This window comes from Lacerta agilis, chromosome 2 (assembly GCF_009819535.1).
Source record: "Lacerta agilis isolate rLacAgi1 chromosome 2, rLacAgi1.pri, whole genome shotgun sequence".
Lineage (NCBI taxonomy): Eukaryota > Metazoa > Chordata > Lepidosauria > Squamata > Lacertidae > Lacerta > Lacerta agilis.
Genome location: NC_046313.1, coordinates 117729959 through 117744727, shown reverse-complemented (window position 1 = coordinate 117744727; position 14769 = coordinate 117729959). Strand labels below are relative to the sequence as shown.

General features: G+C 41.9%; 1 protein-coding gene across 1 annotated transcript; it reads left to right on the top strand.

Moving 5' to 3' along the window:
- Positions 1–2185: 2185 nt before the first annotated feature.
- Positions 2186–12044, top strand: LOC117042587 (vomeronasal type-2 receptor 26-like). The gene is made up of 3 exons (XM_033142125.1): positions 2186–2359; positions 7328–7840; positions 11862–12044. The coding sequence occupies exons 1-3, from the start codon at positions 2186–2188 to the stop codon at positions 12042–12044; spliced, it is 870 nt and encodes a 289-aa protein (XP_032998016.1).
- The last annotated feature ends 2725 nt before the right edge of the window (positions 12045–14769 follow it).

Genomic DNA, 14769 nt, shown 5'->3' with positions numbered 1-14769 from the left:
CTTGCTCCCACAGGAAGCAGTGATGGCCACCAACTTGGATGGCTTTTTTAAAAGGATCAAATAATAAATTCATGGAGGGAAGGCCATGATGGCTGTGCTATGCCTCCACACTTAGTGGCAGTGATTCTTCTTAATACCAGTTTCTGGAAACCACACGAGGAGAGAATGCTCTTGTGCTCAAATCATGCTTGTGGGTTTCTGGAGGATATTAATTACAAGGATCCGTTTCAGTCTGGGTTCAGGTGCAGTGCTGGGGTTGAATCAGCCCTGGTCACCCTGATGGATCACGTGTATGAAGAGTTGGCTCACTTGCTGGATCATCACCGTGTTGTGGTGAGTGGGCTTGCACATTCCTATGACCCTTGTGAGTGAAGCCATCAGGAGTCTCATACTCCCACTAGGGTCACCTAAGGTGGTAAGGACCATGGGGAGGAGCTAGACAAAGAATGATCCAAGAAGCCCATGATGGCAGAGCAGGTGGAAGATAACAAGTGGTATGTTACAATGGCTGTGAAGGCAGATGAAGGCTGCAGCAGATAAGAATCTACCGTTCATTGTGACACTAATGTATAGTCTAGACATGGTGATCATTGCATTGGAAACCTCAAGTCTTGATTATTGCAATGCAATTTATTTGGACCTAGTCCAGAGGCTCCGGGTGGTGTAATCCATTGTGGCTACACCATTGATGGGGACAGACTATTACTAGTAGTATTGGTATTAATTTTTGCATTGCATCTTTGTAAAATGTTCAGAGACTATTGCTTTTTTTAAAAAAAATGGGGGGGGTTTGATCCATCTTTATTATTTAAAAACACACAAAAGAAACATATACATCACATATATCCACTTCTTCAAATACCGATATTTACATATATAACTACTATCCACATTTATACACACACATTCTCGTACCTCCAATTATCCTCATTGCATTTTGTAATATTATATTTATGTAACGTACAGTTGTAATTTCCTTTTATAATTCATATCTTTCATCTTTGAGTTTCTATTTACTTGTTTAAAGGTTCAGTTTACCTCTGCGATTAGGATTCCATCTATACCATTATTCCTTAAATATTCTTTAAATATCCTCCATTCTTTCCATACTTCTTGAGTCGTCTGTCTTCTTATTTTACCCGTTGTTTTGGCTAGTTGCAGGTATTCTATCATTAAATTTTGCCAATCCGCTATAGTTGGTGCAACTTTATTTTTCCAATTTCTGGCCACCAGCATTCTCGCTGCTGTTATACCATACATACATAGGACTCTTTCTGTTTTTTTAATCTCTTCTGGCAAAATACTTAACAGGAACATTTCTGGTCTTTTTTTGAATGTACATTTTATCATTTTTTATAGTTCTTCATATATATCTTTGCATCTTTGTAAAATGTTCAGAGATTATTGCAGTTAAGCAGTATAGAAAATGTTTAAATAAAAAAGTTATATTATTCTATTATTTCTAAAATCCTTGAAGTTAATGCTTATTAAATTGATGATCATCATCTTTCACATAGGAGTACCCAAAGGTTCTCCTGAAGAACAAAAGCTCAGTTTCTTTTCATTTCCTCTACAGCTCAGTTATGGCTTTGTTCATCCTGATAAAGCCCAATTTCCTTTCGTTTACCAAATGGCCCCAAACGAAGAAACTCAGTACATGGGGATAGTCCAACTCCTCCTGATTTTCAGGTGGACATGGATTGGACTCTTTGCTCCAGACAACGATAATGGAGAAATGTTCCTGAGCACCTTGTCACCTCTGATGACCAGCAACGGGATTTGTGTTGCCTTCTCAAAAAAAGTACAACTCCAAACTTGGCTGTGGATACCCCATGAAGCACCTGCCATGTGGAGACAAGTCAATGTCTTTGTTTACTATGCAGACTTTCAAGATGGACTTTATTTAATCATAGAGGTGGAATCCTTCCTCGAAAGGGTCCAAACTGGAGGGAAAGTCTGGATAACAACAGCTATTCCAAACACAATATTCTTATATGAGACTGGAGCCTTCCAGTATGCCCATGGTTCTTTGTCCTTTGTAATGAAGACCAAAAAAAGGACAAAATATGACTACTATGAGCCAGTGTATTCTACTACTTGGGGGAAAGGATTCGATTGTTCATATTCAAAGCATGTATTGTCTGTGAGGGATTGGAAAAGATGCAGGGAGAGGGAGAATCTGGAGATGCCGCCCCAGGAGGAGATTGAAAGAATCCAGTCCCAAGACAGCTACATCAATTACTATAGCGTCCAAGTCGTGGCTCAGGCCTTAAACAAAGCGTATTTGTCCACATCAGCGCAGATGCCAATGGTGGATGGAGGAGACAGGTTGGAACTTCTAAGGCTACAACCATGGCAGGTATGTCCATTCCCTTTTGCAAACTGCAGTTCATTTTCCCAGCCCTAGAATCACCGTGATATGAGCCTAAGAAGTTGCTTTATACCAAGTCAATGGTCCATATAGTTCAGTCCTGTTTACAATGACTAGCGGCAGAAACATAGGAAGCTGTCTTACTCTAAGTCAGAACGCGGCTCTCTCTCTCTTGCTTCGTATTGTCTCTTATTGATTGATAGGCAGTGGTCCTCCACTTTTTCCGGATGGTTATCTTTCCCAGCCTTACCTGGAAATGAAATTAGGGGTTGAACCTGGGACCTTTCACATACAAGGCAGAGGCTCTAGCAACTGAGCTATGCCCCTTTCCCCAGTAACATGCATTCAGAGTCAAGCATAGCAGGGATGTATGTATGTATGTATGTATGTATGTATGTATGTAGAATCATAGAATCATAGAATCATAGAATCCTAGAGTTGGAAGAGACCCCAAGGGCCATCCAGTCCAACCCCCTGCCAAGCAGGAAACACCATCAAAGCATTCCTGACAGATGGCTGTCAAGCCTCCGCTTAAAGACCTCCAAAGAAGGAGACTCCACCACACTCCTTGGCAGCAAATTCCACTGTCGGACAGCTCTTACTGTCAGGAAGTTCTTCCTAATGTTTAGGTGGAATCTTCTTTCTTGTAGTTTGAATCCATTGCCCCGTGTCCGCTTCTCTGGAGCAGCAGAAAACAACCTTTCACCCTCCTCTATATGACAAATACTCTGTATGTATTTCTATGTATAATACACTCTTCATCACATCAGCAGGATTTCAGAGAGATTTTCAGGAATACAGTGGTGCCTTGGCTATTGCACAGCTTAGGTGCCGAACAAATTGGCTTGTGAACACCACAAACCCAGAAGTAAGTGTTCCGGTTTGTGAACATTTTTCGGAAGCTGAACGTCTGAAGCAGCTTCCACTTGAATGCAGGAATCTCCTGCAGCCAATCAGTAGCCTCGCCTTGGTTTTTGAACTGTTTCAGGAGTCAAACGGACTTCCAGAACGGATTAAGTTTGAGAACCAAGGTACCACTGGTACCCCTGATAGGAGCAGAAAATATGAAAGAGTGTTAAAATAATCCAATAGCAGTGTTTTCATGAAACAAAATAGAAAATTCTTTCCAGTAGCACCTTAGAGACCAACTGAGTTTGTTCTTGGTATGAGCTTTCGTGTGCATGCACACTTCTTCATGTACTAAGTTTCTACCATCTAGGGCAAGGGAATACCAGAGTCACAGGAGCAGCACAACAGAAACAGTCCCCAAATCAGTGCAGCCTTGAAAGGGCAAAATGTGTTGAATCTGCATCCAATAAGAATATAGGGGCAGATTTTTTCCCAGGCTTTAATTAGAAGACCAGGAATAGACCTAACTCCAAAAAACATGAATGGATTACTTTACGGAAGCAAACACTACTGTGTGTGTGTGTGTGTGTGTGTGTGTGTGTCTATCCACCATTGCAAGTTTGCTGTTTCAACCACACAACTCAAAAACTAAGACAAATGGAAGAAATCTCCAACCAGTGCTTTCCACCCCTAACCTTCCTTATAATCTCTGACTTGCAGGGTGACCAGCGCCACTGGATAGGCCTCTTTAGACAGATTCCTTTAAAAATGGTTGCTGTAGAAAAAGAGGATTTTGCAGTCGGAGGATAATTCCATCCTGCTTAGAACTTGATGTACTGCATTTAACAAATCCATCTTGATTAATCTTTACATATATTCCAAAACTCTTACTTAACCTTTCGTGATATATGTAATAATGATGATTTTGGTCTCCCCTAATTGTTGAAGCAGAGTGAGGGGAGTTAAAATCACAGTCTCTATGAGTCCAGATCACAGTTTCCTCTGTCGTCGTAGCTTCATCCATTCTTGAAAGAAGTGCATCTCTACTCTAATACTTCAGCCGATGGGCAGTACTTGGATGAAAATGGGGCACTGGCCGTTGACCTCGATATCGTGAATTGGGTGCTCTTTCCTAACAACTCTCGTGGTAGAGTGAAAATCGGGAAAATAGAGAGACAGACAGCTTCAGATCAAAAGATCACCATTAACAAGGAAGCAATTGTATGGCCCAAGCTGTTTGAGAAGGTGGCATAAATTATATTTGTCTCTTACTATGTGTTAATAGCATGTTCAATTTGGGGGTGGGAGAGGTTAATGGGTTGTTTATGTTTTTATTTTGATTATGTATTTTTGTGTTTTTATATTGTTATTTTGTCCTGTGCCCTGCCCTGAGACCTGCAGGTATAAGGAGGTATACAAATTCAAAAAATCATAATAACGATAATCATAGAATCATAGAGTTGGAAGAGACCACAAGGGCCATCCAGTCCAACCCCCTGCCAAGCAGGAAACACCATCAAAGCATTCCTGACAGGTGCCCTCCATCTTTCCCAACATCGAGGTCTTTTCTAGGGAGTCTTCTCTTCTCATGAGGTGGCCAAAGTACTGGAGCCTCAACTGTCCTTCCAGTGAGCACTCAGGGCTGATTTCTTTAAGGATGGATATGTTTGATCTGTTTGCAGTCCATGGGACTCTCAAGAGTCTCCTCCAGCACTATACTAGAAGGATTTTTTATTATTTTTTATTTTGTTTTGACTACACCTTTGTGATTTACTGTCAAAGCAGCCCACACTCTCTCTTGAGTATCTCCCAGAAGAGCATGCTGGTCACTTTCAACTCCATTCCTAAACTACCAGTAGCCTGAATGTTGTAGCGTGGGGTTAGTGATTTTGGTTTCAGCTCTCTGACATAGTAAGCAGGAGGCAGTTTCTTCATGCAACCATTCTTTATTCAGGCAACAAAACAAGACCGACTAACTGAGGAGAGGGAAGCTACATTTATAGGGACGGGGAACTTGCTCGAAAGGGATATATTTTGGAGGGAACAATTTCAAGGAATCACAACGCTGCCTTTTGATAGAAACCAGTAAGACTGAGGATCCAAATACAGCAGCTTAAATGACCCAATAGTGGCTGTTCCTTCTGGAACAGAAAGGCAGTTACTTTACCCTAATGCGAATACAGACAATAGTAATGGAGATATAAAAACCATTGAATCAATACACAACACTGAATGCCAAGCATCTAGGCACATCGGGATTTAAAAACACAGAGGCTGGCAAACATACAGTTATGAGTTTGCAGGAGGCCAGATTCCCCTAAATTCCTGTGTCCTATTAGTTGCAGGTTGTTTATTTTAAAGTTATTGTGACCTTTGTGTATTGGATGACACTGTTATTATGTGTGTGATCTTTGCTGTCTTATTTTTGAAATGAAATTAATCTTGTTTACCTTGATTGCTTGTATGCATAGAAAAGTGACAGAGTAGTGCTGAGGGAAAGAATCAGAAAAAAACAAAAGGTTTGTCTGCCACGTTGCTCTGAAGAAAAGAAAAAGAAAAGGAATCTCTCCAAAATAGGGCCTGGGGTCACTTGGTCCTTACAGGGTCCTTCCAAAACACTTTGATCTGTTTCCAAAGGTACAAATGTTCCTAACACTTTCTCTTGATGCTCCTTCTTCTCTTCATGTCTAGACCATGCCTCATGCAAGATGCACACAGAGCTGTCACCCTGGAAATGCCAGGAAGATCGAAGAAGGGAGGCCGCCATGCTGCTATGATTGCGCTCCCTGCTTAGAAGGGACAATCTCCACACAGGAAGGTAGGACATCAGCTGATTGGCAGATAACAGCCTGCCTTGCTTAAGCTCCACAGTATTCCTTTGAAGCCCCACCCTTACCCACCAGACAATTGACAAAAACGACATCACCAAAGGTGGAGACCAACTGGGCCAAGTTTGACCCAGTGGCTAGAGGTACCCATCCATGGTCTATTCTTAACAGAAGCAGCTTTTAAACACCTCACGGAGAAAGTTTCTTCAGTCATGCTCCACAAGATCCTTTCTTGGTGATAAGGTCAAGGATTGGGACTTCTCTACCACTGAACATTTGCTTCTTTCCTTGCCAATAAAACAGTGTTGTTTCATGCTCTCTTCCACATGCCCACCATTCCCCCTCAGCTGTAACAGCACTCAGACCATTGTAGCTGACTGATGTAGGATCTAGGAGTCTTGGTAGACCATAAACTTGACATAAGTCAACAGTGTGATGCAGCAGCTAAAAAGCCAATGCAATTCTGAGCTGCATCAATAGCAGTATAGCATCTAGATCAAGGGAAGTAATAGTACCACTGTATTCCACTCTGGTCAGACCTCACCTGGAATACTGTGTCCAGTTCTGGGCACCACAGTTCAAGAAAGATACTGATAAGCTGGAACGTGTCCAGAAGAGGGCAACCAAAATGGTCCAAGGCCTGGAAACGATGCCTTATGAGGAACGGCTTAGGGAGCTGGGTAGGTTTAGCCTGGAGAAGAGAAGGTTAAGGGGTGATATGATAGCCATGTTCAAATATATAAAAGGATGTCATATAGAGGAGGGAGAAAGGTTGTTTTCTGCTGCTCCAGAGAAGCGGACACGGAGCAATGGATTCAAACTACAAGAAAGAAGATTCCACCTAAACATTAGGAAGACCTTCCTGACAGTAAGAGCTGTTTGAAAGTGGAATTTGATGCCAAGGAGTGTGGTGGAGTCTCCTTCTTTGGAGGTCTTTAAGCGGAGACTTGACAGCCATCTGTCAGGAATGCTTTGATTGTGTTTCCTGCTTGGCAGGGGGTTGGACTGGATGGCCCTTGTGGTCTCTTCCAACTCTATGATTCTATGATTCTATGTCAGGATACTGAAGTCTATTTTCCTCTATGCAGATGCTGGGGAATGCACCAGATGTCCAGAATATCAACATCCAAACAAGGAGCAGGATCAATGTGTCCCCAAAGCAATAACCTTCCTGTCCTATGAAGAATGTTTGGGAATCCTCCTGACATCCCTTACCCTCTTCTTATCCTTCACCACAGCCATTGTGTTTGGAATCTTCATTAAATACAAGGAAACTCCCATAGTCAAAGCCAACAACAGGGACCTCTCCTACATCCTCCTCATTTCCCTCTTCCTCTCTTTTTTGTCCTCCTTCCTCTTCATTGGCCAGCCAAGGAAAACAACCTGCCTTCTCCGACAAATGGCCTTCAGCATCATCTTCTCAATTGCTGTCTCTGCAGTCTTAGCAAAAACCATCACTGTGGTTCTGGCCTTCCTGGCCACTAAGCCAGGGAACAGGGTGAGGAGATGGCTGGGGAAGGGTCTGGCAAACTCCATTGTCATTTCCTGCTCCAGTGTCCAGGTTCTCATATGTACCATCTGGTTGGGCATCTCTCCCCCATTCCCAGAATCTGACATGCTCTCCCAGCCTAGAGAGATTATCTTGCAGTGCAATGAAGGGTCTGTTGCCATGTTCTATGGTGCTCTCAGCTACATGGGCTTCCTGGCTGTCATATGCTTCACGGTGGCTTTCCTAGCCAGGAAGCTGCCTGGGGCCTTCAATGAAGCCAAGCTGATCACCTTCAGCATGCTGGTCTTCTGCAGTGTTTGGGTGTCCTTTATTCCCACCTACCTGAGCACCAAGGGGAAATACATGGTAGCCGTGCAGGTCTTCTCTATCTTGGCCTCCAGTGCTGGGCTGCTGGGCTGTATCTTCATTCCCAAGTGCTACATTATTATACTGAGGCCTGATCTGAATATGAAGGAGCACCTGACCACAAAAAATAAGCATGGCACTTGAATCTTAATGCTAGGGATAGAAAAGAATGTCTATCTGGACTGGAACCACAGCTTATTTAATAATAACTGGGTTTGTTATTTTTCAGAAAGCTCCAGTAGGTGTGTTTGTGTGTCCAAGCGCATTCCTCAGACTGCAGTGTGAATGCCAACAGGTATTTGGCGATGAACAGATCCAGCAGGGTCCCTGTCAGAGATCCTGCTTCCCTTAGCCTCACTTGTTTCCACACACAAGTACACATGCCTATCTTTTTGTAATTAGTTCACTGCCACCAATTGCCCCAGAATAGTTCAAAATCTCCTAGTAGTGTTTTTATTAGGCTTGGACATGAGATGGGCTCCAGCACCAGCCCTTCCTTCAAGTTTGTGTCCTGTTCTTTGGGGAGCACATCACCTCCAAGACTAAGATGAGTTATTATTTCACTTAATTCTGCTGGGAGTAGGGGGACCAAGATCAAATGTAAGCATGAAGCAACCATCTGAATCAACATTCTCTGCAATTTAATCTTTATTGGTTTTAAATATTGAATCCATTCACCACAAAAAATAACCAAAGGAAAAACAAATCACATCCAATACAAAATAAAATAAAAAATAAAATGTTACATATAAAATAAAGTTCTTCCATACATTGAGACTTCTGTCATCCTCAGTATGGGTCTTTGGTTTCCTTGCTGACTGCATATTGTATGACCTTTGTTGTTGTTGTTGTTGTTCAGTCGTTCAGTCGTGTCCGAATCTTTGTGACCCCATGGACCAGAGCACGCCAGGCACGCCTATCCTTCACTGTGTATGACCTTTAACTTATCATAAATTAGCTATAATCTTTGTAGCATATAACATTGCAGAAGTTAATCAAAGCATGTCAAATATTTCATATGTGAACTATGTTCTTTTAAATATAATCTGTATACGGTCATACCTCGTGTTGTGTTCCACTATTGTTACGGACTTTCAGCTTACGAACGCGGCGCATGTGCAGAAGCGATCTGCGCGCTTTGCACATGCGCAGAAGCCCTTGATCACACCGCGCACATGTGCAGAAGAGGCACTCTAGTTCTCTTCCAACATTCTCTGGTCTCCCAGCAGCCTATGGTCAGGAATGCTGGGAGGTGAAGTTGAGTAATATCTTGAGGGAGCCTGGTTGGGCAAGCTTGTATTGTAGAGCTTTGATGAATGTTTCGCAGATCCCCGAAAAGTTTGTATGACGTTAACTGTGTTCATTTTATGGATTAAACGTGTTTAACGTGCATGTCAATTTTCTCCTTCCTTCCTTTGAGATATTGAATAGGACTGCCTGTTAAGCGTTCAAGTTATTGATTGTTGAAAATTTGGGGACTGTAAGTGGCATGGTCCCCATGTTTTTAATTATAAACAATTTAAACACCTAATAAAGTCATCATAAAGGTAAAGGTTAAAGGGACCCCTGACCATTAGGTCCAGTCGAGGACGACTCTGGGGTTGCGCCGCTCATCTCACTTTACTGGTCGAAGGAGCTGGTGTACAGCTTCCGGGTCATGTGGCCAGCATGACTAAGCCGCTTCTGGTGAACCAGAGCAGCGCACGGAAACGCCGTTTACCTTCCCGCCGGAGTGGTACCTATTTATCTACTTGCACTTTGAGGTGCTTTCGAATTGCTAGGTTGGCAGGAGCTGGGACTGAGCAATGGAAGCTCACCCCATTGTGGGGATTTGAATCGCTGACCTTCTGATCAGCAAGCCCTAGGCTCAGTGGTTTAGACCACAGCGCTACCCGGAGACTAATATTGGCGTTTAGCAAAAATGACAATTGGAGAGCCCCTTGTATTTTTTTTGTGTGGAAGAGGAAATGAATGAACTTGAGATGTCTGGGTCTGAGGTTTGGGGGAATATTGCCTAGAAGAACAAGGAACAGCTGGATACCATCCTGGAGTGAACACTTTGAATATTCTGAATAATTTATAAAGATATAATTGACGGACGGAGAATCGGAAGACCTCTCTATTTCTTTCTCTCTTCCCTCTTTTTTCTTTTTCTTTTGAAATTCTTGTTCTCTTCCAGTTTCTTCTTATCCCTTTTTCTCTGCTTTCCTTTTGCTTATGTTTCATTCTCGGCAGGGAAGGAAAGATCTCCAAGGGTAGGAGGCTGAGAGAGGAAAGGGAAGCTTCCAGGTGACAGGTGACAGGCCACCCTCTTCTGGGTAAGACAAGTGTTAAGATCTACCTTTGAGAGCAGGCTTTGTATTTTCCCCTCTCTTACTTTTTTCGTTTCGTTTCCTTGTTTCGTTTTTATTTTATCTAGATTAGTTTGGATTCAAACTACAAGAAAGAAGATTCCACCTAAACATTAGGAAGAACTTCCTGACAGTAAGAGCTGTTCGACAGTGGGATTTGCTGCCAAGGAGTGTGGTGGAGTCTTCTTCTTTGGAGGTCTTTAAGCGGAGGCTTGACAGCCATCTGTCAGGAATGCTTTGATGGTGTTTCCTGCTTGGCAGGGGGTTGGACTGGATGGCCCTTGGGGTCTCTTCCAACTCTAGGATTCGATGTAACCAGCATTAGAGTCATCTATATATACCGTATTTTTCGCTCCATGAGGCGCATGATTCTATGATTCTAGTTTATATATATATATATACTACAGGCAGCCCCCCATGTATGTGGGGTAACATTCCAAGGCACCACACACATTGGTGTACAATTGAAACACCTAATGTCCGGATTTTCCCAGACATTACCGGGATTTCAAAGGCAAAATTGACGTCCAGGGGGAATTTCTGAAAGGCAGAGCTTTGTCCTAGAACTTAGAGAAGTTCATCAAAACACTGCGGACATCAGGGTGTGCTGGTTTTTGGTTTTTTGAAAAATGGCAGGCCTAGTTAAAAGAACTCTGAGGGGAGTCTCCAAAGGAAAACAATGTGGCTTTGCATTACCCATTTAGATGCCATCTCCTCAGATGTCAAATATGGAGGGAGAGAGAAAGAGAGAGAGGGAGGGAAAGAGAGAGAGAGAGAGATGATTAGATAGATAGATAGATAGATAGATAGATAGATATAGATTGCACACACACACATGTTATATATATACATATATATATTATATACATAATATAATAATACATACTATATATTACATAAAATAACTCATTTTAAAATAAATATAATATTTATATATATATATATATATATATATATATATATATATATATATATATATATATATATATATATATATATATATATATATATATATATATATATATATATATGAAGCAGCAAATAAAGATATAGTCCTGTATTCCTGAGGAATAATAATAATAATAATAATAATAATAATAATTAATAATAGAAAAACACCTACCCCTAAACCACAAAAAGAAAATATTTACATACATATACATATGTACATACATATACATATGTATGTCTATATTATGGCCAAATCCTTGAGCCCACCCATCCCAATGAGCAATACAAAACATGTGTTTCTTCCCATCAAGCTCCAAGGAGATTCTCCGGAAGTTGGGATTCTCTTTCTATCCTGGAATTAACAAAATAACAGTCATTCTTGCTGAATCCCAGTGGATTCCCACCCACAAACTCAGCAACAAAGAAATCCAGAGCAAAACATTACTGTGATAAATACACCCTGAACTCTTGCAAGGCGGGGGAGTGAGATACCGGATAGACACCCAGACGTCTGGTCATTTCCCCCAATGTTCTGAATCCGTGGCTGAGACCTATGGATTTGGTGGCCCCTTAATTCTGTACAAAGTTTAAGTGGGGGCAAGGATCTCTTTCTGCAGTCCATGATTTGGGTTTTGGTGTTTTTGCTCCTGCCTCAGGCTGCCACCAAGATGTCCCTGAGGACTGAGTGTCTCTTGACCAGGCCTTTTGAACTCCAGGAAGACTATTACAGGCGAGGAGATCTCATTGTGGGGGGACACTTACGCTTCGGCATTGCCATACACACAAATCAGGTGTTTAATTTGTCTCCCCGAGAACGGGACTTCTATGTTTCTAAGTAAGTACATGGAAACTCTTGGGAGGAATTTGGGTTGCTCTGATGTCAGTGAGAGCCAGTGTGGTGTAGTGGTTAAGAGCGGTAGACTCGTAATCTGGTGAACCGGGTTCGTGTCTCCTCTCCTCCACATGCAGCTGCTGGGTGACCTTGGGCTAGTCACACTTCTCTCTGAAGTCTCTCAGCCCCACTCACCTCACAGAGTGTTTGTTGTGGGGGAGGAAGGGAAAGGAGAATGTGAGCTGTTTTTGAGACTCCTTTGGGTAGTGATAAAGCGGGATATCAAATCCAAACTCTTCTTCTTCATCATTGTAGACTAGAGGGCTCGTTCCAGGGATCTGCATTAGCGATAATGCTTATTTCCCAGAATGAAAATCAAAGCTTCCCCATGAATCATGATGGGAAGGCTGCTAAGCTCACCAACAGAAAATATTCATTGTGTACGGTACATCCTCCAAGAGAGACAAGAAAAGGCTCCAACGAGCTGTAAGAATTGCAGAAAGGGTAACTGGTGTTAGCTTGCCTTCAACAGAGACAATTTATCCTACCCGAGTTAGGAAGAGAGCAGAGAGAATTGTAGCAGATCCTTTACATCCCGGTCATGATCTGCTTGATTTACTTCCATCTGGGCGTCGCTACAGGACTTCATATACAAAATCGGCCAGGCACAAGAATAGTTTTTCCCCTTGTGCCATTAAATTGTTAAATTCATAGTTGTATAGCTGAAGGGGGGGTAAATTATGGGTGGGGTTTCCTTGCTTCTTTGTATTGTGAGAGGAACAGTGTCTGTATGTTTACATTGCAATGTAGCCGAAACAAATTCCAAGTATGTTGGAAAATGTACTTGGCCAATAATAAATTATTCCTATTCCTATTCCTATTATTATTAGTTCTATGTAAATATATGGAAAAACTTTCTGGCAGTAAGAGCTGTTTCATATTGGAACCGTCTCCCTCAGGAGGATGTGGACTCTCCTTCTTTGGTGGTTTTTAAGGAGAGGTTGGATGGCCATCTGTCCTGGATCCTTTAGCTGAGATTCCTGCATTGCAGGCGGTTGGACTAGAAGACCCTTGGGTCACTTCCAACTCTACAATTCTATCTTCCCCTTTCCACTGATCAAATGTGGCGCTCAAGGTTGCCAAGAGCATTTAGAAGTACAGTAAAATAAATTGACAAACGTTAAGCTGAACCTGGAGCAGGGCAGAGAATTGAAGCAGTCTGCTTCGAATAACAAAATTAAGGGGAAACCCACTTGAACCAAAATGAACATAAAGCAATAAAGGAATTTAAAAGGAACACCCCTAGACTTGGAAGTACTAAGCGCTAACTTTTTGGGTCCAGGTTTTTGGGAGGGTTGGAGTGGGTTAAAAAGGACATGTTTTCAATATCTTTCTCTCTATATGGTTTAGACGGACGGACTTGGATGCTGTTGTAATGGAGAAATGTTAAGAATTATTAGCCAAAAATTTTGAGAGCGGAGGGAGAGAAGGGGGTAGGAAAAAAGGAAATTTAGGTCTATAAAATTAGTTTGAATAGGTAAAATTTGATAAGGGATTTTAGAAAGGTTCAGAAGTATTTAGAGGCTGAGGTTGAGTAAAAAGTATTAGGAATTAAGTTTGATATATGATTTTGTTTAAGAAGACAAGGGAAAAAATCATTGTGATGTAAAATTAGAATTGACTATGAATTTGAAAAACTGTTAATTAGGTTTGTTCATGAAATCAACCGGGGGGGGGGGTGAATCTGAGGAAGTCAATCGATAATGAAATTGAGAAAAGCAAGAATGCTCGGCCTAGGAGAAGGGCCTGGCTTAAGCAATGATTTTCAATTTGTTGATTTGTTAAATTTGAAATGTATTAATATGTGCTCCTGTGAGAGGGGGCTTTGGGTAATTGCTCCCCTCGGTGGGAGAGGAGGGAGTATGGAAAATTTAACTGTTATGAAATGTGCTTAAAATTGTAAAAATCAATACATTTTTGATTAAAAAAAGAAGGAAGTACTAAGCGCTAAATGCACACCAGCTCCAACTGGTTTCCAAATCTCTCCTCCAACTCCTCCCCAGTGCAGCTCAATTGCACTCTTACACAGGAGTCAGGCAGTGGGAAGCTTGACAAACTTTGCTGTTCTGCCTGCATGGTCTGCACCTGATGTACACGCCTTTGCCCTCAAAAGCTGCAGCTTACAGGGAGAGGGAGAACAGACTGACCAGAGGCATTGCCACCCCCCAGCATGCACTCTCAAATGCATGTTGTACTGATTGGACAGCTTTAAAGGGAATTGAATAAATTCACGCTCAAGGTCACCCATGGCTGATAATCATGCCGGCTGTGTCCACTACCTCTGGTATCGAAGGCGGAGGTCTTAAGGCTGCTGCTTACATTTCTTCTCCTTTCCTGTCGAGCAACAACAGACAGCCTTTTGTTGTAGATAGCAAGCGAGAGGGAGTGGAATGTGATTGTGTGTAAAAGAGATGATTCTGACTGGGCGGCTGTAGAAAGAAGAGGCTAGAGAGGTCATCAATTTTGTGTTTTAAAATTTTTATTTATATAGTTTGAAAAAGTTGACCACAAATTACAATCAAATAACTTTGGACTTCTCTCCCACATCTCCATAGTGTCTCCAGTTTCCCAACTAATGCTGCTTATTATAGTTTTTCTATACCAGGGGTCGGCAAGGTTTACCTCGCCTTAAAAGTAGAACTTTATTAACATCCTGCTTGGATAAGATAAAA